The following is a 23,750-nucleotide window of genomic DNA, read 5'->3' as shown; positions in this document are numbered from 1 at the left end:
TAAGTTTCATTAGGTCCCATTTGTTTATTTTTGCTTTTATTTCCAATATTCTGGGAGGTGGGTCATAGAGGATCTTGCTGTGATTTATGTCGGAGAGTGTTTTACCTATGTTCTCCTCTAGGAGTTTTATAGTTTCTGGTCTTACATTTAGATCTTTAATCCATTTTGAGTTTATTTTTGTGTATGGTGTTAGAAAGTGTTCTAGTTTCATTCTTTTACAAGTGGTTGACCAGTTTTCCCAGCACCACTTGTTAAAAAGGTTGTCTTTTTTCCATTGTATATCCTTGCCTCCTTTGTCGAAGATAAGGTGTCCATAGGTTCGTGGATTTATCTCTGGGCTTTCTATTCTGTTCCATTGGTCTATATTTCTGTCTTTGTGCCAGTACCATACTGTCTTGATGACTGTGGCTTTGTAGTAGAGCCTGAAGTCAGGCAGGTTGATTCCTCCAGTTCCATTCTTCTTTCTCAAGATTGCTTTGGCTATTCGAGTTTTTTTGTATTTCCATACAAATTGTGAAATTATCTGTTCTAGTTCTGTGAAGAATACTGTTGGTAGCTTGATAGGGATTGCATTGAATCTATAGATTGCTTTGGGTAGTATACTCAATTTCACAATATTGATTCTTCCAATCCATGAACACGGTATATTTCTCCATCTATTTGTGTCCTCTTTGATTTCTTTCATCAGTGTTTTAAAGTTTTCTATGTATAGGTCTTTTGTTTCTTTAGGTGGATATACTCCTAAGTATTTTATTCTTTTTGTTGCAATGGTGAATGGTATTGTTTCCTTAATTTCTCTTTCTGTTTTCTCATTGTTAGTGTATAGGAATGCAAGGGATTTCTGTGTGTTAATTTTATATCCTGCAACTTTACTATATTCATTGATTAGCTCTAGTAATTTTCTGGTAGAGTCTTTAGGGTTTTCTATGTAGAGGATCATGTCATCTGCAAACAGTAAGAGTTTCACTTCTTCTTTTCCTATCTGGATTCCTTTTATTTCTTTTTCTGCTCTGATTGCTGTGGCCAAAACTTCCAAAACTCTGTTGAATAGTAGTGGTGAGAGTGGGCACCCTTGTCTTGTTCCTGATTTTAGGGGAAATGCTTTCAATTTTCCACCATTGAAGATAATGTTTGCTGTGGGTTTGTCATATATAGCTTTTATTATGTTGAGGTTTGTTCCTTCTATTCCTGCATTCTGGAGAGTTTTTATCATAAATGGATGTTGAATTTTGTCAGAGGCTTTTTTCTGCATCTATTGAGATAATCCTATGGTTTTTATCTTTCAATTTGTTAATGTGGTGTATTACATTGATTGATTTGTGGATATTAAAGAATCCTTGCATTCCTGGGATAAAGCCCACTTGGTCATGATGTATGATCGTTTTAATATGTTGTTGGATTCTGTTTGCTAGAATTTTGTTAAGGATTTTTGCATCTATGTTCATCAGTGATATTGGCCTGTAGTTTTCTTTTTTTGTGGCATCTTTGTCTAGTTTTGGAATTAGGGTGATGGTGGCCTCATAGAATGAGTTTGGAAGTTTACCTTCTTCTGCAATTTTCTGGAAGAGTTTAAGTAAGGTAGGTGTTAGCTCTTCTCTAAATTTTTGGTAGAATTCAGCTGTGAATCCATCTGGTCCTGGGCTTTTGTTTGCTGGAAGATTTCTGATTACTGTTTCAATTTCTGTGCTTGTAATGGGTCTGTGAAGATCTTCTGTTTCTTCCTGGCTCAGTTTTGGAAAGTTATACTGTTCTAAGAATTTGTCCATTTTTTCCAAGTTGTCCATTTTATTGGCATAGAGCTGCTGGTAGTAGTCTCTTATGATCCTTTGTATTTCAGTGTTGTCTGTTGTGATCTCTCCATTTTCATTTCTAATTTTGTTGATTTGGTTCTTCTCCCTTTGTTTCTTAATGAGTCTTGTTAACTGTTTGTCAATTTTGTTTATTTTTTCAAAAAACGAGCTTTTAGCTTTGTTGATTTTTGCTATGGTCTCTTTAGTTTCTATTGCATTTATTTCTGCCTTAATTTTTAAGATTTCTTTCCTTCTACTAACCCTGGGGTTCTTCCTTTCTTCCTTCTCTAGTTGCTTTAGGTGTAGAGTTAGGTTATTTATTTGACTTTTTTGCTTGTTTCTTGAGGTAAGCCTGTAATGCTATGAACCTTCCCCTTAGCACTGCTTTTACAGTGTCCCATAGGTTTTGGGTTGTTGTGTTTTTATTTTCATTCATTTCTATGCATGTTTTGATTTCTTTTTTGATTTCTTCTATGATTTGTTGGCTATTCAGAAGCATGTTATTTAGCCTCCATATGTTTGAATTTTTAATAGATTTTTTCCTGTAATTGAGATCTAATCTTACTGCATTGTGGTCAGAAAAGATGACTGGAATGATTTCATTTTTTTTGAATTTACCAAGGTTAGATTTATGGCCCAGAATGTGATCTATTCTGGAGAAGCTTCCTTGTGCACTTGAGAAAAAGGTGAAATTGATTGTTTTGGGGTGAAATGTCCTATAGATATCAATTAGGTCTAGCTGGTCTGTTGTGTCATTTAAAGTTTGTGTTTCCTTGTTAATTTTCTGTTTAGTTGATCTATCCATAGGTGTGAGTGGGGTATTAAAGTCTCCCACTATTATTGTGTTATTGTTAATTTCCCCTTTCATACTTGTTAGCATTTGCCGTACATATTGCGGTGCTCCTATGTTGGGTGCATATATATTTATAATTGTTATATCTTCTTCTTGGATTGATCCTTTGATCATTATGTAGTGTCCTTCTTTGTCTCTTTTCACAGCCTTTATTTGAAAGTCTATTTTATCTGATATGAGTATTGCAACTCCTACTTTCTTTTGGTCTCTGTTTGCATGAAATATTTTTTTCCAGCCCTTCACTTTCAGTCTGTATGTGCCTCTTGTTTTGAGGTGGGTCTCTTGTAGACAGCATATACAGGGGTCTTGTTTTTGTATCCATTCAGCCAGTCTTTGTCTTTTGGTTGGGGCATTCAACCCATTTACATTTAAGGTAATTATTGATAGGTATGGTCCTGTTGCCATTTACTTTGTTGTTTTGGGTTCGCATTTATACAACCTTTCTGTGTTTCCTGTCTAGAGAAGATCCTTTAGCATTTGTTGAAGAGCTGGTTTGGTGGTGCTGAATTCTTTCAGTTTTTGCTTGTCTGTAAAGCTTTTGAATTCTCCTTCATATCTGAATGAGATCCTTGCTGGGTACAGTAATCTAGGTTGTAGGTTATTCTCTTTCATTACTTTAAGTATGTCCTGCCATTCTCTTCTGGCCTGAAGAGTTTCTATGCATAGATCAGCTGTTATCCTTATGGGAATCCCTTTGTGTGTTATTTGTTGTTTCTCCCTTGCTGCTTTTAATATTTGTTCTTTGTGTTTGATCTGTTAATTTGATTAATATGTTTCTTGGGGTATTTTGCCTTGGGTTTATCCTGTTTGGAACTCTGTGGGTTTCTTGGACCTGTGTGACTATTTCCTTCCCCATTTTAGGGAAGTTTTCAGCTATCTCCTTGAGTATTTTCTCATGGCCTTTCTTTTTGTCTTCTTCTTCTGGGACTCCTATGATTCCAATGTTGGGGCATTTCACATTGTCCCAGAGGTCCCTGAGGTTTTCTTCATTTCTTTTAATTCTTTTTTCTTTTTTCCTCTCTGCTTCATTTATTTCCACCATTTTATCTTCTACCTCACTTATCCTATCTTCTGCCTCCGTTATTCTACTCTTGGTTTCCTCCAGAGTGTTTTTGATCTCATTTATTGCATTATTCATTTTTAATTGACTCTTTTTTATTTCTCCTAGGTCCTTGTTAAACATTTCTTGCATCTTCTCAATCCTTGTCTCTAGGCTATTTGTAACTCCATTTTGTTTTCAAGATTTTGGATCATTTTTATTATCATTATTCTAAATTCTTTTTCAGGTAGATTCCCTATCTCCTCCTCTTTTGTTTGGCATGGTGGGCATTTTTCATGTTCCTTTACCTGCTGGGTATTTCTCTGCCTTTTCATCTTGTTTAGATTGCTGTGTTTGGAGTGGCCTTTCTGTATCCTGGTGGTCTGTGGTTCCTTTTTATTATGGAGGTTTCTCCCAGTGGATGGGGTTGGACGATTGGCTTGTCAAGGTTTCCTGGTTAGGGAAGCTTGCGTCGGTGTTCTGGTGCGTGGAACTGGATTTCTTCTCTCTGGAGTGCAATGGAGTGTCCAGTAGTGAGTTTTGAGATGGGTCTATGTGTTTGGTGTGACTTTGGGCAGCCTGTATGTTGACGCGCAGGGCTATGTTCCTGCGTTGCTGGAGAATTTGCATGGTATGTCTTGCTCTGGAACTTATTGGCTCTTGGGTGGTGGTTGGTTTCAGTGTAGGTATGGAGGCTTTTGGATGATCTCTTATTACTTAATGTCCCCTGTAGTCAGGAGTTCTCTGGTGTTCTCAGGTTTTGGGCTTAAGCCTCCTGCCTCTGGCTTTCGGTCTTATTCTTCCAGTAGCCTCAAGGCTTCTCCAACTATACAGCACTGATAATAAAACTTACAGGTTAATGGTGAAAAGATTCTCCACAGTGAGGGACACCCTGAGAGGTTCACAGAGTTACATGAAGAAGAGGAGAGGGAGGAAGGAGATTGAGATGAGCAGGAGGAGAAAAAGGGGGGACTCAAGAGGAGAGAGACAGATCTATGCAGTACTCCGTTCCCTAAGTGTTCTCTGTAGCCCAGAACACCCACAGAGATTCACAGAAATGGATTGAGAAGAGAAGGGGGAGGGAGGAAATAGAGGTGATCTGGGGGAGGAAAAGGAGAGTCAAAAGGGGGAAAGAGTAATCATCACACTCCTGAGTAAAAATGGGTACTGAATATTGGATTCTTAAATGTCCAAAATTGATATCAAATACTGAAAAACAAAGATTAAAAATCTAGAGTAGAGGTTAGACTCTTAAAAATACAATATTAAAAACAAAAACAAAAAATTTAAGAAATATATATGAAGTTCGCTTTAAAAATAGGGTCTTTTTTTGTTTTTACAAGGTTATAGTGAAATGAAAATGAAAATTAAGGAGTAATAGAGGAGTAATTGAGGACTTTAAAAGAAAATAAAAGAAAAAAAGAAAAAGAAAAAATTTTTAATTAAAAAAATAGTAAAAATATATGAAAATGAAAATGAAAATTAAGGAGTAATAGAGGAGTAATAGAGGACTTTAAAAGAACATAAAAGAAAATGAAAATTAAGGAGTAACAGAGGAGTAATAGGGAATTTTAAAAGAAAATAAAGAAAAAAAAAGAAAAAAAGTTTTTTTAAAATAAAAAAAATAGTAAAAATATATCAAGGAATTTCTCTGGAGGTGTTGTGGGCAGTGTGGGTTCAGTTCAGTTTCAGATAGCTCCTTGTTCCAGCTTACACTTCTCGATATCTATAGGCCCCATCCAGTGCAGTTGGTTTTAAATACAGGTATTTTACTCTGTTGTACCTGTCAGTTCTGAAGCGGTTCCCTTTGTTTATTTGGCTTCTGTTTGCTGGTCTCTTCAGTGTCTAACTTCTGCCCTGACACACGTGGGCGGAGGTGGTCCTTCTTTAGGTTCGCTTGTTCAGTCGCGCTGCGGGGAGGGAGGGGCGCTGCAGACAAATGTTACTGGCGTGTGTGGGGCGCACTCGCCGTGTTCCGGCCACACTGGGTTTGCCCCCGCTCACAGCGCATGTGCTTCCCCCGTCTACACTGCTCAGGCTCCAGGCTGCTCTACAGGGAGCGGGCCCTGAGTTGCGTGCGGTTCCAGTTTTCGGGTACTCCACAAAAGCACAGACTCGGTTGGGCCTGCGTTTTGTGCCTTCCCCCGCCGGAGCAGTTCAGGCAGCCAGGAGCTTGACGAGCGCACTCTCCCCGGGTGCCGTGCGCCTTCTCCCCTCCGCGGTCCCAGCCTGTTTCCGAGGTCCCAACCTCAGTTGGGTGCGCCTTGTGTCTATTCAGAGGAGCTGGTCTCTAGCCTCAGCCCTCCTGGCAGATGTCAGCCATCCAGAATCTCAGGAAGTCTTTGGTTAGAAACTGGGAGCCTGTTTGCAGTTTGGTAGGAGGTGCTGTCTCCGGGCAGAGTTTGCCCCTTTCCCCTCACCCCTGCCTCCTGCCTCTGGCAGGGGATGGGCCGGTCCACAGCCGGCTAGCTCTTCTCTGGAATTGCTCAGTCTTTCTTTTGTTCCTAAGCAATGCCACCCGCTCCTCTCTGTTCAGCCCTCACTTGCTGGTGGCAGATGCGAGCATCTGGGGTACTTTTCTGCTGGGAGTTGCTTTTAGATGTGTAATCTGTGGGTTTTATTTATTTTTCCTCCCAATTAGGTTGCCCTCTGAGATTCGAAAACTTCCCCCAGACCCGCCCGTGAGAGGGTTTCCTGGTGTTTGGAAACGTCCTCTATTTCGACTCCCTTCCCGGGACAGCTCTCTGTCCCTAACTCTTTTGTCTCTCTTTTTATCTTTTATATTTTGTCCTACCTCCTTTCTAAGACAATGGGCTGCTTTTCTGGGTGCCTGATGTCCTCTGCTAGCGATCAGAAGCTGTCTTGTGGAGTTTGCTCAGCGTTCAAATGTTCTTTTGATGAATTTGTAGGGGAGAAAGTGGTCTCCCCGTCCTATTCCTCTGCCATCTTAGCTCCTCTGAGATCTAGAATACTTAAAATAGTACTACTTTGTTGTTATTCAGTCGCTAAGTCACGTCTGACTCTTTACAACACTATGGACTGCAGCACGCCAGGCTTCCCTGTTCTTTACTATCTCCTGGAGTTTGCTCAAACTTATATCCATTGAGTTGATGATGCCATCCAACCATCTCATCCTCTGTTGCCCCCTTCTCCTTTTGCCTTCAATCTTTCCCAGCTTCAGGGTCTTTTCCAGTGAGTTGGCTCTTCGCATCAGGTAATTAAAGTATTGGCGCTTCAGCTTCAGCATCAATCTTTCCAATGAATATTCAGGGTTGATTTCCTTTAGGATCGACTGGTTTGGTTTCCTTGCAGGCCAAGGGAATCTCAAAAGTCTTCTCCATTACTTTAGTTGGGACTCAAGTTTGCTTCTGTGGAGGTCTGGCAACAGAGAGGCTTCTACTCTCTACCTTAGCAAAGAGGTCATGATTTCCTGGCAACTTATGTCCTGACCTGAGGAGCAGGAAATCGTATTCCTTTGATCACTCACTGGTTTGCCACTGTGGGATCTCTATGCCCTGGTCTGTGTAGATTCTGAGGGAGCATAAGCCATTAGCAAGAAGAAATGGTAATAAGTCACTTATGGGAACTCAGAACCCCAAGGAGAAAGAACAAGCCAAAAACTAGAATAATTGTGTTATTTGTTCTTACAGTGTTGAAAAGGATCAGAGATGACTAAAGAAAAAGAAACCTTTCAAGCAGTACGATTAGAACAGATTTAATTTTTTCTTCCAGTTTTGTTGGGATATAACTGACATACAGCACTGTATAAGTTTAAGATGTACAACATAATGACTTGATTTACATACATCATGAAGTGATTACCATAAGAAATTTTGTGAACGTGGACATCTCCTATAGATACAAAATTAAAGAAATAGAAAAAGTGTTTTTTTCTTGTGATAAACACTCTTAGAATTTACTCCCATAGTAACTTTCATACATAGCAAATTTAATTTTGGATTAAAAATTAAACAAGTGAAGATTGTGACTATACTTCTTGATTCAGATATGGAAGCTCAAGAAACCCTGCAGATGTTGAATAGTATTACCTAGAGATAAATTCAGAAGACAGATCCAGAAGTCAAAACATGAAATAAAAAAGGAGTCTGGAAGTAGAAAAGAAATACATAGATAAGTAATCATCTTTCTGAGTCCCAGGCAGGATTAATGTTAGAATATATATGTAGACACATGTTGTTGAAATTCCTGAAATCCGAGGATAAGGACAAATCTTAATATTTGAGACTGAAAGAACAGGTTACTTATTTGCAATGAAAAGAGAATCAATTAGCTTCAGACTTTTTATCAGCAACACTAAAAGTTAAATTCCTGGAGCAACATTTGTAGAATCCTGAGGGGAAAAGACTAAGGCCTATAAATTAATAACCAGGAAAAGATATCATTCATTTGTCAGGGCAAAATAAACATTTTTAGAAGTGCAGGCATTTAAAAAGTATTCCATCCATGTACTTATCTGAGAAAAACACTTGAGGAAATACTCTATCAAATGACAGTTGGTTCAGAACAGAAATCCCAAGATGGGGAAAGACGGAAAGGAGAGGAATAATGGGAGTGACAAATCTTGCAATATATGTATTATTAAAATTAAATGGATAATAATGATGTGATTAGGATTTTGTAATATAAATGCTAAATAGGGAGTCTTGAAATAGAAGAGTCATCCATGAAAGAAAAATCCGTTAGTAACCTAGATCTAAAGCTTCTATCCTGTTTAGGGTTGAGGGAGTGATGAGCAACTATAGATTCTTGGTGCATGTGTGTCAAAAACACACATAGTATAAAAGTACATATTGTATAACTTTATTATTTTCTTTTGAAAGGATATGTATATTTAAAGATGACTCAGGAGTATGTAGGCATGAGCTGATCTTTAAAACACTGTAGGACTTCTAAACTGTCAAAAAGGAAAAGCAAACAGAGGAATGACAGGGAGGGAAAAAGAACAAAAAAAAGTGGCAGGGACGAAACATGGCTTATTTAAAAGTAAGAAGTAAGGAAATTGAGATTGTATTTCAGATGGACGGAATAAAATCAAGTACATTGATTACTTCACTAAGCGTGAATGACTCAAGAGAGAGAGACTGTCACATGGGCTGAAAAGTTAGATTCAAATGTGTATTATTTCAAGACACCCTGTAAAACAAAATAACAAGGAATTTGAAAAATAAATGGACACAGATATTGGGAAAATGCAAACAGAAATGAAGGAGGCGTGACAATTTTCATATCTGAAAAAGCAGAATTCAGGGTCTAAAACATGGACCAAAAATGGATAAAGAGAGACATTATGTCCATCCAGCCTGTTCTGTTGATCATCTTTTCTGTTCCCGGATGGCCTCTGCACTTTCCAGTCGTAGGGCAGTCTCATTGTGAAGTATTAAAGATCAAGTCTGAATTAAAACAAAACTTCATTTTTTATAACAGCAAATTAAAGGAGAAAAACAGGTTATATGAAAATGCTACAAAGGCACTGGATAAACCTTAGCAGCCTTTTCTAATAAACCTTAGCAACCTTTCCTAATAAAATTTCTAAGTAGGTTAGACATGGAAGGAAGTTATTGCATAATGATAAAGACATTTACCAAAAATTTTTAGCAAATATCATGCTAAATGGCAAGTTTCTGAAGTCATTTCTTTAAAATCAGGCACAGGAGATATTGACTCTTAATACTGTGATTCATTATTTGTAGAGATTCTGTCTCATGCAACAGACAAGGGCATGAAATAATTTTGTAATATTAGAAAAGCATAATTTGTAATTGTAAGGTCTCAAAAAACACATGAGAATCTAGCAAAAGGCTACTAAAATTAAAAAGAGAATTTATAAAGTGGTATAAGAATTTATAAAGTTATATAAGATACAAACTTGTTTTTATATTTAATATGAGCAGTAGCCAGGACAGGGGAAAATATACCACTTACAATGATATACAGTATTTTAAACTTAACAAAATGTTGAAGAACCTAAATAAAAGAAATGTGAAATCTTACTGAAAGACACAAAATAAGATCTGCACATATGGCAGGCCGCACCAAGTTCTTGAATAAGAAGACTAACTGTAATCGTAAAATGAATGTTTCCTAAAATAATATTTACATGCAATGCAGCTTTAATCAGAATCCCAATGGTGTTTCCTTGAAACTGATTAGGATTATTTAGAAGTTCTCAGTAGGTATTAAAATTTACCAAAAGTTCACTCTAGTGAAAAATGGTCTTAACAGAGTAATGGGCAAAAAGATCAGTGGAATAGAATAGAGATTCTAGGAAAAACTGGCCCTGGGTCTACAGGAAGGACTTAATATAAGAAAAAGGTGGCATTTAGGTTCACTGAGAAAATGATAATTTATTTATAAAAGGTGCCAATATTACTGACTGTTCATCTGAGAATAAACAAAGCCATGGCCCTTTCTCATACCATAAACAAAATGAGGTCCAGATGGATTTGAGGATATTTGGTTGGCCTTGAAATCATGGGAGACCTTCTACAACAGGGCACAAAATTCAGAAGGTGCCAGAAAAAGTAGATATTTATCTATTTATTTATCTACATTATATATATTTATATATCTATTTAGATTACATGATAAGTAAAAAATAGTTGTTCATGGCAAGACACTATAAATAAGCTTCAAGGCAAGTATTTTTTGAAAATACAACAGATGCAGGATTATTAACATTGATTGCCTCAGATAGTAATCAATATGAAAATAGGAAATAATTTCACAGTTTGGGAAAAGAAGAATCAGACTGATTTGTAATTATGGAGGATATGATTAAATATTTCCGTCAGTTTAAAAAGTGGAACAGTGAACCAGTACCAGACGATGAATGGCCATTTAATGAGGTCAGAGAGAAGCCATCGAAGGGTTTCAGATGGAATCTTTTCAAATGGAAAAGGGTTTCAAATGGGAATGCTGTAATGAGATTTGCATTTAGAAAAAAGAAATTATTCTGGTTGCACAACAGCTAATCATTAGAGGAGAATAAGACCTGAGGCAGGAAATGAGTTAGAAGGCAAGAGATGATAAACGAAGCTAGTGTGGAAAAGTGGGAGATAGAATTGAAAAGGTTTCAAGAGTTGTTTATGAGATGGAATTGAATAGAGGGGGACTGGGGAGGGAGAGGGAAGACTCCCCAGTAATCCAGATGTCTGAACAGTTGGGTGAATACAGTTTGTTGAACCCTGAGTAAGAAAGGGGGAAAAGATAATAAGTTTTGAATCTATTGAATTTTGGGGCATATAAGATATTCACAGAGGCAGGAATTATATACTAAATTCTCCAAGCCAGGCTTCAACAGTACATGAACCATGAACTTCCAGATGTTCAAGCTGGATTTAGAAGAGGCAGAGGAACCAGAGATCAAATTGCCAACATCTGTTGGATCATAAAAGCAAGAGAGTTCCAGTAAAAACATCTATTTCTGCTTTATTGACTACACCAAAGCCTTTGACTGTGTGGATCACAACAAACTGTGGGAAATTCTTAAAGAGATGGTAAAACCAGACCACCTTACCTGCCTCCTGAGAAATCTATATGTAGGTTAAAAAGGACCTACATATAGGACCGGACATAGAACAACTGACTGGTTCCAAATCAGGAAAGGAGTACATCAAGGCTGTATATTGTCACCCTGCTTATTTAACTTCTATGCAGAGTACATCATGAGAAATGTTGGACTGGATGAAGCACAAGCTGAAATCAAGACTGCGGCAGAAATATCAATAACCTCAGATATGCAGATGAAACCATCCTTATGGCAGAAAGTGAATAGGAACTAAAGAGCCTCTTGATGAAAGTGAGAGAGGAGAGTGAAAAAGCTGGCTTAAAACTCAGCATTCAGAAAACTCAGATCATGGCATCTGGTTCCATCACTTCATGGGAAATAGATGGGGAAACAATGAAAACAGTGTCAGACTTTGTTTTGGGGGGCTCCAAAATCACTCCAGATGATAACTGCTGCCATGAAATTAGAAGACACTTGCTCCTTGGAAGAAAAGCTCTGACAAACCTCTACCGCATATTAAAAAGCAGAGACATGACTTTGCTGACAAAGGTCCGTCTAGTCAAAGCTATGGTTTTTCCAGTAGTCATGTATGGATGTGAGATTTGGACCATAAATAAAGCTGAGCGCCAAAGAATTGATGCTTTTGAACTGTGGTGTTGGAGAAGACTCTTGAGAGTCCCTTGGAATGTAAGGAGATCCAACTAGTCCATCGTAAAAGAAATCAGTCTTGAATATTCATTGGAAGGACTGATGATGAAGCTGAAACTCCAATACTTTGGCCACCTGATGCGAAGTGCTGACTTATTGGAAAAGACCCTGATGCTGGGCAAGATTGAAGGCAGGAGGAGAAGGGGACAATAGAGGATGAAATTGTTGGATGGCATTACTCACTCAATGGACATTAGTTTGAGCAAGCTCCCAGAGTTGGTGCTGCAGGCCTGGCATGCTGCAGTACATGGGGTCACACAGAGTTGGACACGACTGAGTGACTGAACTGACTGATATATTGGCTTGGCCAAAAGTTTGAGTTTCCTGGAAGAGCATTTGAAGCCCAAATGAACTGTGGCCAACCCAATATTAATGTCAGAATTTTGATACAAGAGCTGATTTTTTCACAAACTGATAGGCTGGGAGAATCATCATTTCATAAGTTTCTTCCAGCCTGACAAATAGACCAAGAAACCTGACTACTCAATCCCAGATATGAGGTATTCATTTGATATAAATATATATTTTCTACAGATTTTCTCTTAGGACATGTAAAGCCCAATTAGTCAAATGACCCTGTTTCTTTTCTCTGTTATGTTTTAAAGATTGGTAATCTTTCCAGATGGTTCAGTCTTTCTTCTTTAAGTAGCAGTATTTTTTTTTCTAAAAGTTATCAGAATTCTAAATAAAGCGCCACTTCTGAGATATGTCATCTTGTGTTTCATTATTTTTGAGTTGTTAAAAAAATTTATTATGCCAAACATCTGGCACATTTAAAAAATTTCTGTTTGTCATTTGGTATGTTAAATAGCATTGGTTTCTTTTTTCTTTTGATTGGAAAAAATTCATTCTCATTTAGTATTTTCCACTGGCATATTAAAACAAGGGGAAAAGATTGCACAGTTGTCTATAAACCAAATAGGTTGGAAAGCAAAGGTGAATGAGGTGCAAATGTTAGCTCATTTCTGTTTTCTAATAACAAAACTCATTCCCTCTCATATCAATTTTATGATGAGTTGGACTGTTGTACTTGGTATTCAAGGCACTGCTTGGCCTAAACCCCTACTGCCTTTGCAAAGTTTGTTTCACCGTTTTCCTCCCCACATTCTGTCCCACAGTCAGCATTTGTTGAACACCACTGCCCTGGTCTTGCAGAAATAGTTTCAGTTCTTAGCACTTGCATTATGTAGGTCTTATCAGATATAAACAGCCCCTCACTGCTTTTCAGCCACTTATATATCCTTCACTTCCTGGGAAGTCACAGTTGTTCAGTTCAGTTCAGTCGCTCAGTCGTGTCCGACTCTTTGTGACCCCATGAATCGCAGCACGCCAGGCCTCCCTGTCCATCACCAACTCCCAGAGCTTATTCAAACTCAAGTTCATCAAGTTGATGATGCCATCCAGCCATCTCATCCTCTGTCGTCCCCTTCTTCTCCTGCCCCCAATCCCTCCCAGCATCAGGGTCTTTTCAAATGAGTCAACTCTTCGCGTGAGATGGCTAAAGTATTGGAGTTTCAGCTTCAGCATCAGTCCTTCCAATGAACACCCAGGACTGATCTCCTTTAGGATGGACTGGTTGGATCTCCTTGCAGTCCAAGGGACTCTCAAGAGTCTTCTCCAATACCACAGTTCAAAAGCATCAATTTTTTGGCACTCAGCTTTCGTTACAGTCCAACTCTCACATCCATACATGACCACTGGAAAAACCTTAGCCTAAACTAGATGGACCTTTGTTGGCAAAGTAATGTCTCTGCTTTTTAATATGCTATGTAGGTTGGTCATAAATTTCCTTCCAAGGAGTAAGCGTCTTTTAATTTCATGGCTGCAATCACCATCTGTAGTGATTTTAGAGCCCCCCAAAATAAAGTCTGACACTGTTTCCACTGTTCACAGTTGTTACCTATCTTAAATTGTTATTGTTTAGTCGCTAAGTTGTGTCCGACTCTTTTGTGACCCCATGAACTGCAGCACACCAGGCTCCTCTGACCATAGGATTTCCCAGGCAAGAATACTGAAGTGGGTTGCCATTTCCTTCTCCAGGGGATCTTCCTGACCCAGGGATTGAACCCATGTCTCCTGCTTGTCAGGAAGTTTCTTTACCACTGACCACCAGTGGTAAAGAATCCAGTTATCTTAAGTACTAACCTATTCAACCTAACAGAATACATCTACAGATAAGTTCATACAGACTTATTTATACCCTAAGAGAGCTTTCCTGGGGGCTCATGGTGAATGTGTCCCCTTGTGTGATCTCTTGCTAGAGTAGGGTCTATGCAAATCAGATTGTAGGCCAGGGAAGCCTTCCTGGGTTAATGTTAGAGCCCAGGTTTTAATGACCAGGTAAAGCTGTATAAATAAGGAGGGAAAGCTGTTCTGGGAAAAACCTCCACTGTAGGAAGGCATGAAGTCCTGACACCATGGTGAGTATCAGGACTGATACTTGATTCGATATTTTGTAAGCTGAAAACACAGCACAAGGAGATGAATACTGGCAGATGACGCTGGAGAGGGAGGCAAGGGCCTGGCTAGAGGAGGCCAGTTAACGGTTTGTAACCAGGAATGCGGATGAGACTGTGTGGCAGAGCTGCTCCTTCTCTTCTTCTGAGTATAGCAGTGCTTCCCGGGGCTCGTGGAGAATCTGCCCAAACCAGCTGATCTCCAGCCTAGTTCAACACAAATGTCATGTACATCATTCACAGCTAAAGATGATCCCCAAGATGTCACGAGGTCAGTAATTGTGCCATTTCACAAAGAAGACAACCCAAGACAAGAAGTGGTGGTTACGTGGCCTCTAAGAACGAGTTTGTCTTAGCGTGGCTCTTTTAAGTGGAAATGTTTTTAATAGTTAGCTTACTATACTAAAAGATGTGTAACATGCCAAAAGCTGTGTGTCCCAGCTGTGCTGTGCTGTGCGTAGTCGCTCAGTCGTGTCCGACTCTTTGTGCCGCATGGACTGTAGCCCACCAGGCTGCTCTGTCCGTGTGGATTCTCCAGGCAAGAATGCTGGAGTGGGTTTCCATGCCCTCCTCCAGGGGATCTTCCCAACCCAGGGATCGAATCCAGGTCTCCCGCATTGCAGGTGAATTCTTTACCATCTGAGCCACCAGGGAAGCCCCAGAGATACCAAGAATTCATTACTGATGAGATTACTGGTTTTTCATTTGTTTGTTTGTTTTTGGTCCCTTATTTAAAATACTGAAATAATACAGTTTGAATTCTAGAGAAATATGACCTGGAGGTATGCTTACATAGCAAAAACAGGGGCATTACATCCAAAACATGAAACTTGTGAATTTCTGGAAGATGATACATGGCACTTGAAAATAGATGCGAATTTCCAACAGAGATAATTAATATTTTTAATTAGATCCTGCGTTCATGGAAGGAATATGACCTGGCAGTAATGATTATAAATTATGGAAAGAAGGTGTTGGACATCTCATCAGGTTGCAAATCTCTATTTGGTGCTACAGACCAAGAGGAAATGCAAGAAGAGGTAATTGTTTATTCTTGTGTCTCATCTTTAAACATACACTATTTGAATTTTATGAGAGGTCATGTAGTGTTAGTAAATATGTTAGATAATTGATCAGTTTTTAGTTTGTTACATTTACATAAAAGAAGATGAATGTAAAGTGAAGAGCTTCTTTTTTCTTCCTTTTCTTTTAATTTTAATTACTATCCAGAAAATGAAAAGGTCTCCATGCTAGAATATTGAATAGCCCCCTGTTTCTAGTATTGATGATCAGTTAGGTGTTGATAGAGAGCTTCCTATACCCAGTTGGACTTTGGACTGAAAGCCCTCAAAGGTCTCTCCCAGACTGAAGATTTTTATTATTTTGGGTGGGTCCCTGAATGCAGTAAATAGGTCAGAGCTTTTAGCTCTGCCCCAAGTAGATTTCCTGAACTTCTTGTGACACCTACATTGTCTTCTTTATGAGGCTTCTAATGTTTGAGATAACTTTTAAGTAAGACCCATGCTGCCTCCAAGCATGGGTCTTACTAGATCTTTATTGCCTTTTCTTGAAACTATGTGGTTAACTGATTTTGTAGATAGATCAAATTTTGAAACATTGCTTAGTTTTATCCAGTTTCTGAGGTGTACTGGGAACTGCTTTCAGCCTCTTTTGTGATCAGGATTGGGGTTGAGGCTATGACCCCTAAGCCTGTTTCAATTGGAGTAGCTCTATCTCTATTATACATGGAAAAAGTTTAAGAAAAATCCCATGGTTTCCCTGGATGAATATTTTTAGCTATAAAACTTTTTTGGGTGTGTGTGGGGATTCTAGAGAAAGTTTTGATTAAGCTGAAAGTGAGTTGAGGATTTTTTCTTCACCAAGTGTTGTCCACTCTCAGAGTCCATCAGCCAGCCCAGCCCCTTCATGTCACTGAGGCCTTGACTCAGGGCCCTGCCCCTTCACATCATGGCAGGACAGGACCCCATCCCTCTTTCCTGGGAGCCTTTAGTCCAGCAGCAGGTTGTGATACTTCTTTCAGAGTAAGACTGTGGGGATTGAGAGTCTAGTACCTAGTTTATAGAAGTCAGAAATCGTTATAAGCATCCAGGGTCCCTCAAAGCCTTAAAGACCTTGGGAGGTCTATTTTTTCAGAGAGTGGGAGACATAAACCAGTCAGTTCTCAGGCTCAGACAGATGAAAACATGTGGGGAGCCTGAGTGCAGACCCGCCAATTCTTAATCCACTAATTACTGATCATGTTACCTTCAGTGAAAGGCAAAGTAGCAAAAGCAATTAGCTTAGTTGTAAGGAAGCTCCCTCTGGGGCCAGGGGAAAAAAAAAAGGAAAAAAGATAAGGAAAGAAAAGGATACATTTCTGAAAGCATTTTCTTTTGAGGAGTTTGAGAGCGGTGGCTTCAGCCGCTCTCAGAAGGGTGTGTGTGGGGGGAGCTGGTTAGGGGGGTAGAAATTACTGGGAGGGAGGGAGAGGGAGAGAAGAGCTATTCTGATCAACCTCCATAAAACACTTTGTATTGTATCGGGCATTTAGTTAGACTACAATGGGTTGTTATTATTTATATTTATATATTTATATGTTCATATATAAATGTATATCTATTTATATGAACATATATGTTATTTATTGATTATTAATTATTACTACATTTAGCCATGTAGATTCATAACTTCGTCTACCAAGTATGAAAGTATGATCATAATTTAAAGAATGTTACTTGAAAATGACAATTCTTGAAACATGTTGAAGTATGTTCTGACATTTAACCAATGTTTCTAGGCTTCTTCCAAGAAGTCTTACAAGAATAAGAAGGCACAGCAGGTATTAGCACCTGAAAAAATAAATGAACAGCTGGTTTTATTGGAGACACATCTACTCAAACTGACAAAGCAATGTAATCTATTATTTTTCTTTCTGTATACTTCTGTTTAGCATTTTGTTTTTTTTTTAAATAAGAAAATATTTTGTTAAAAGGATTAGAATGAGATTAGCATTTGGTAAGCCCTTTAAGGTTTATGCAGTACTTTTACATTATGTCCTTAATCCTAACAATACTCTGTTAATAAGGGATTGCTAACCCGTTTTTTAACGGATGTAACTCATAAAGATTAAGCGGTTTATTTAGGATTACATAGTTGACTTGGATTTGAGCTTAAAGCTTCTCATTCTAAAGCAGAATTTCTCAACCTCAACAATATTGCCAATTTGGGCCAGATAATTCTTTGCTGTGGGGGACTTTCTCAGGCATTGTGGATGTAAAACTGCATCTCTGGCCTTTGTCCAGAGATGCATAGCACACCGTCCCCTCAGGACTGTCTCCCCTATCTCCGCCCCTCACCTCCCCAGCTGTGACACAAATGTTGGCAAATGTAGAAGGGGAACACAACATTGAGAATCACTGTTCTAAAGGCAGAAAGGTAACTGAGAAATAAGGGATAGTGTGAGAGGTGTTAATATACGAGTGATTTGAACCATGTGAAACACTCAAAAGTGAAACTGATTTTGGTCATTGTGCTGTATCGTAATTTAGTAATAGACCAAAATGCTGACACAGTGATTGGAGTTTTGGAGTTTGAATCTTAGAAATCTGATTAAGAAATTGATTTAATTTCTGGTGATGACAACTGTTCTCACATTTTTAAGAAGCAGGACTTCAGACCTTCTAGAAGAACAAAAGAGTACCTAAGTTTCTCTCATTAGGAGGTTCCCCTTTTGGCCCCTTGGTTTTTGGGAAGTAACTGCCCTTGTAGAATTCTGTGTCCCCATCTCACCTCGCTGACTCTGTGCCTCAGTTATATATAGGTGGTTGTACTGTTTCAGAATTCCCTGACTTGAGTCTCTCACTTCATTTAAACACACTCCGTATCTCTGTCTCCAACTGAACTTAAGAATTGAACCCAATGCTCTATTATTTCACATAACCTATAAACCTAGTTTTGGGAAATCTGTAATTGCCTGGTTACATATAAAAATTATAATTTCTTAAATTATAGAAAGGGTTCTGGAAATGTGAATTACTTATTTTCATATTATCACCCCTTCCACATTTCACTAAGGAGCGCAATGTGAAGTTACTAGCTAAACAATAGGTTCAGTAACAAAGCAATAATAAAAATAACAGTTTTATACAGTGGTTTCTGTGAGCCAAGAACTATTTTAAGTGTTATATTCATATTAAAACTTATATAGTCCTTCTATAACAGTCATATGAAAAAGGTACTATCATTATCTCATTTTAAAGATAAGGAAAGTGAGGCACAGAGAAGGCAAGTAACTTCCCAAGGTCTCATAACTAAAATGTGTCAGACTTAGGGACTTCCCTGGTGGTCCAGTGGTTAAGACTCCGTGCTTCCAGTGCAAGGGGATGGGTTCAATGCCTGGTCAGGGAACTAAGATCCTGCATCCCACATGCTGGCAGCCAGGAAAAAAGTGTCAAACTGAGAATCTTAATCCAGGCTTCCTGGCTGTAGGGGCTGTGCTGTTCTTTACTTTACACTTGACTGTCTTTTAAAGATAATTTTATTAACATGCAGTTCAAATAATTGGCAGGTTTCTGTGTCTGATATTTGTTGACAGACAATAGCTGTTTAGTAATAAAGACTCATACTTTGGAAATTCTTCCAAAGAATTCTTCCAAAGTCTATTTGGTAATAGACTCCTTGGCTTTTAGGGGAAAAAAATGAAAGGAAAGTAATTGAATTATTAAATCTCTTAAGTCTCAAAAATATGTAATTTATATTTTAAGACAAGAATTTAGGACATATAAAATGTTTACTTGGGTATTTTCCTATTTTTCACCTTCCACCAAAGGATTTTCATTTTTGGTTATTGATATTAAACAGAACCAACAATTTACTAATTCTTTTTAACCTTAGATGTTACAACTGAACTCTCAGGAGCAGAAGATCCCATATTTCTTTACCCTATAGTTTTAAACTGGTCGGTCAAAGGTGCTGTGAAAGAAGGTAGGTTACCTCGTCATGCATATGTTGCTTGCTCACCTTACTGCTGAGCATCTTTTTTTCTGTGTATTCTGTTGTTGGCAGAAGATTTCAGATTCTTACCCATTAAGAATAAAGCAGACTCTTGATTGTGAAGTAAGGGAAGAGACCAAAATAGGTACATGATTTAAAATCTGAAAATATGGAACCTTGATGTTGACTTATTTTGGTAATTGGTGTTGTGTTGTTATGAAGCTTAAATAACTAGGAACTGAAAAATGTTTTAGTGATTTTTAAGCTCAACTATGAAGAAATAGCAGCATTATTGTTTATCTCAGAGTGAAATATAATAAGAATTAGGATGACTACTTATTCTGGCAGTTATCAGCAGTATATTTCCCCTTACCTAGTCGTATGTTAGGGAACTTTTAGGAAATCTTTCAAACACTGATATATTTGGAAAATAAATGAAACTTAGACTATAAAGGAATGTTTGATCATAGGAAAACAACAGTCTCACCACATTTACTCCTATACATTTTTAAAAAGTAAGAAATCTGGAAAGAAGTTAAGGGACTTTGCTGGCAGCCCAGTGGTTACGACTCCGTGCTTCCAGTGCAGGGACTGTGGATTTGATTCTTTGTTGAGGAACTAAGATTCCATATGCTGCGTGACACAGGCCAGCAACAGCAAAAAAAAGCAGGTTAATAAACTTGCCTGTTAGAACAAAATGACTAATAGCAATAGTATCCTTTCAATGCCATTAACCAAGTGTACTATTGATTATACATGAATTTCCTTGTTTTCACAGTTATGAAATTTAAGCAGAGACCTAGATTCCTGGAATTCTTTACACAAGTTATGCAAAAATGTATGCATGATGAAAAATTTCAACTTATGGTGGAGATAACAAATCCCATCTATGACTTCTTGAAAAGGTACTGTAATATTTGTTTTATTAGCATTAACAACTTTAAAAAATGAATAAAATTGTTCCTTAAAGATATATGGTGTGATTGTGAGTTAGTCGCTCTGTTGTGTCTGATTCTTTGAGACCCCCTGGACTGTAGCCCACCAAGCTCCTCCATTTATAGAATTCTCCAGGCAAGAATACTGAAGTAGGTTACCATTTCCTTCTCCCAGGGATCTTCCTGACCCAGGGATGGAACCTGGGTCCGTCCTGGGTCCAGGTAGATTCTTTACTATGTGAGGCACCAGGGGAGCACTAAAGTTATATAAAGTGGATGAAAAAGAGAGTGGCGTCTATGCAATTAAAACAGGCATCTAGAAGGTAGTGAGTATCTGTGTCCGGGTAAACAAATAAATACACATAAAAATGTTTGTACACCCGAATGAAAGAATAATAGAGCATGTTCATATTTCTAGTAGGAAATAAATTATCCCTTTTGCCATTGAGACATGTTGGATGATTGAATTTCTAGGCCATTAGCATCTCTCACACAAATTTTGGGGTCCAGTTATTAATTTTTTCATCCAGTTTTATTGAGATATGATTGACATACAGCACTGTATAAATTTTAAGGTGGGCGACATAATGATTTGGCTTATATACATCACTGAAATGATTACCACAGTGGGTTTGGTGAACATCCATCATCTCATATAAATGCGACATTAGCAAAGCCGAAAAATTTTTTTTCTTCCTTGTGGTGAGAATTCTTAAGATTTGCCCTCTTAAAAACTTTTATTTATAACATGTAGCATGCACGTTAGTTGCCTTTATCATGTTGTACATTGCATCCCTGGTTGTTCTTTGCCTTGTAACTGGGAGTGTGTGCCTTTGGGCTGTCTTTGGTAATTCCCCTTCCCCTCTCTTCAATGGAGTCCCGTTTGTTTACTAATGCTTTCTTTCCTTTAAGGTGTCTATAACTCATTTTAACAGGTTAAATGATTGCTTACTTTTGCTTTTGTTTCCCTTACCTGAGGAGACATATCTCAAAAATATATTGCTAAAATTCATGTCAAAGAGCATACTGCCTATGTTTTCTTCTAGGAGTTTTATGGTTTCAGGTTCTTCCCTTTAAGTCTTCAATCCATTTCGAGTTTATTTTTGTGTATGGTGTGGTTTTGAAGTCTGGTTTTGGCCATATACTATGCTTTTCTAATTCTCTACAGTAGCAAGCAGTTATCCCTTGGGACTCCCATATGTATATGTGAATGGAGTTCCTCAAATAGAAGTAGTAAAACTTTAAAGTTAACCCTTTTATTCACTAAGCCCAAATGGCTCTCTCTGCCCCCAAAGAAAATTGTGTTTTGTGCCAATTAGTTATGAGAGAGGCCAAATGAATCCAGCTTTTCTTCCAATAGTTGGGTTTTGATTTTAAAACTGGACGTAGGTCTAATCTATCTCGTTGTAGGAAAAACATCAGTAACACAAGATCTACTTTAAAAATGTCAAAGAGGAACATTCCCATAAAAACCTACAAAGAAATATTCTTCCTAAAATAGGCACTTCATTTATTAGAACAAAAGCTTGAGATACATGTGCTTCATATTTTCAAAAGATGAAAGAGGAAATTGCTTTTGTTACATGAAAGCAGACCATTGTAATGAGACAGCTGGACAGAATTAGAAAGTCCCACCAAATGAACTAAACGATAGCCAAAATGAGAACCTTGGAGGCTGTAAATAATATTCTTGATACCAAAGAAAATCAGAAGGCACTTTGGGTATGCACTAAAATTTGGAGGGTGACCGTGGAGGTCCAACTGAAGAAGAATAGATAATCTGAAACAGAACAAGTGTTTGAGACCAGCGGTACAACAAAAGATGTGAGTTTGGAGACTGAACAGTGTAAGTCAAAGGTAATGATTTCAATATTTAAGGCTGGGCAGATGTTCTAGGATGTTCTTCAAGTCAAGAAATATAGAGGAGGGGCAGAAGTAACTCCTTGATTTCTACTTTGCTGGTAATATCTATTTTCTTTTTGTATTTGTATACCTGACATATTTTTGCATGAAGAAATTTTTTTCTACTTCAACAGACTAATATGCAGCAATATTTTCTTCCAATTTTTTAGTTTCACAGTTTAGATTTAGTGTTTTAATCCATATGGAATTTATTTTGGTGTAGGGATTTAGATTAAACTTTGAGATTTGATGTCTTTAAAATTTTAATAATTTGTCTTGGGAACATTTAAAAGTAATCTCTTTGTACTTATTTTTAATGCTACCTTTTCACACTGGTGATTCTATTAATAATGCTTATAAATCACAATGAAGATATTTCATGAATTTTTATGTTCTACATAATAAAAAATCAAAGTATATGGAAATAACTGATGAAAAGACAAGGCTAATTTGATAGAAAATAATGATATTGAGAGTTTAACATGATACTTAAAAAGAGATAGGGACATAGAAAATGTACATAACTAATAAGATTAATTTAATATATATAGCCAACTGAGACTAAACACCCTTTATATTATAGCACTTATTAAATTTTAGAAAAGTAATTTTTAAACTGCAAAATAAATCTCAATAGATCACCTAGCCTAAAATTTGTAAAGATCACATTCATACAATGCAATTCATGCAATAAAACTGAAATATTATAACAAAATAAATTACTGGTATATATAATTGTATATAATTATAATATATAAAAAGAAATCTAAAAGTATAGCGCATGAAAATCATGCTAGTGAGAAGCCCAATATCAAATGTATTCAAAGCAGTAAAAACAAATTTTTAGCTTTAGAAGCTTCTGTTACTTACTAAAAGATGAAAATAAAATTAAATTAGCTTTTATTGAACTCGAGAAATTGGTAAAATAACAAAATAAATCTAAGACAGCAGAAAGAAGAAATAGAATATGTTGAAATTAATCAATTATAAATTGGTTTTAAAATAGTCCAATGGTAACTGCTAGGTTTAGTCTTTGAAGATATGAATAAATTAGGTAATTTTCTGGCCAACAAAATAAGAAAAAGTGAAATGTAAGTAATTGAAAGAGAAAATAGTCATAAATTTGGAAGTTGTTAAATTTTAGAAAACAATGTATGTAATTTAACATGAATCAATTTGAAAATCTAACTTAAAGTGATGATTATCTGGAAAATTTTTAATTAGATGAATTTATTGAAGCAGTAAAAAATTTGGAGAGATCAAAAACTTTTTAAGGCAAGTTCTCTCATAGGAACAAATAATTTTGTTTTACATAAAGCTACTTCAGGGCTTCCCAGGTGGCTCAATGGCAAAGAATCTACCTGTCAATGCAGGAGACACAGGAGATGCGGATTTGATCGCTGGGTGGGGAAGATCCCCTGGAGTAGGAAGTGGCGACCCTCTCCAGTATTCTTGCCTGAAGAATTCCATGAACAGAGGAGCTTGGTAGACTACAGTCCATGGGGTCACAAAGAGTAAGACATGACTGAGCACACACACTTCAGAGT

The 23,750-nt window shown here is 37.5% G+C and overlaps 1 protein-coding gene across 1 annotated transcript in view; it reads left to right on the top strand.

Annotated features, from left to right (window-relative positions):
- Positions 1-23,750, top strand: part of CFAP54 (cilia and flagella associated protein 54) — a 294,432-nt gene that overhangs the window by 92,468 nt on the left and 178,214 nt on the right. The window contains exons 27-30 of the mRNA XM_043881586.1: positions 15,286-15,414; positions 17,172-17,286; positions 19,268-19,357; positions 20,145-20,271. Coding sequence (XP_043737521.1) covers positions 15,286-15,414; positions 17,172-17,286; positions 19,268-19,357; positions 20,145-20,271 — 461 coding nt within the window. The remainder of the gene's footprint in view (positions 1-15,285; positions 15,415-17,171; positions 17,287-19,267; positions 19,358-20,144; positions 20,272-23,750) is intronic.

This window comes from Cervus elaphus, chromosome 22 (assembly GCF_910594005.1).
Source record: "Cervus elaphus chromosome 22, mCerEla1.1, whole genome shotgun sequence".
Classification (NCBI taxonomy): Eukaryota; Metazoa; Chordata; class Mammalia; order Artiodactyla; family Cervidae; genus Cervus; species Cervus elaphus.
The sequence above is the reverse complement of the archived record's forward strand: the minus strand, read 5'-3'. Positions and strand labels throughout refer to the sequence as shown.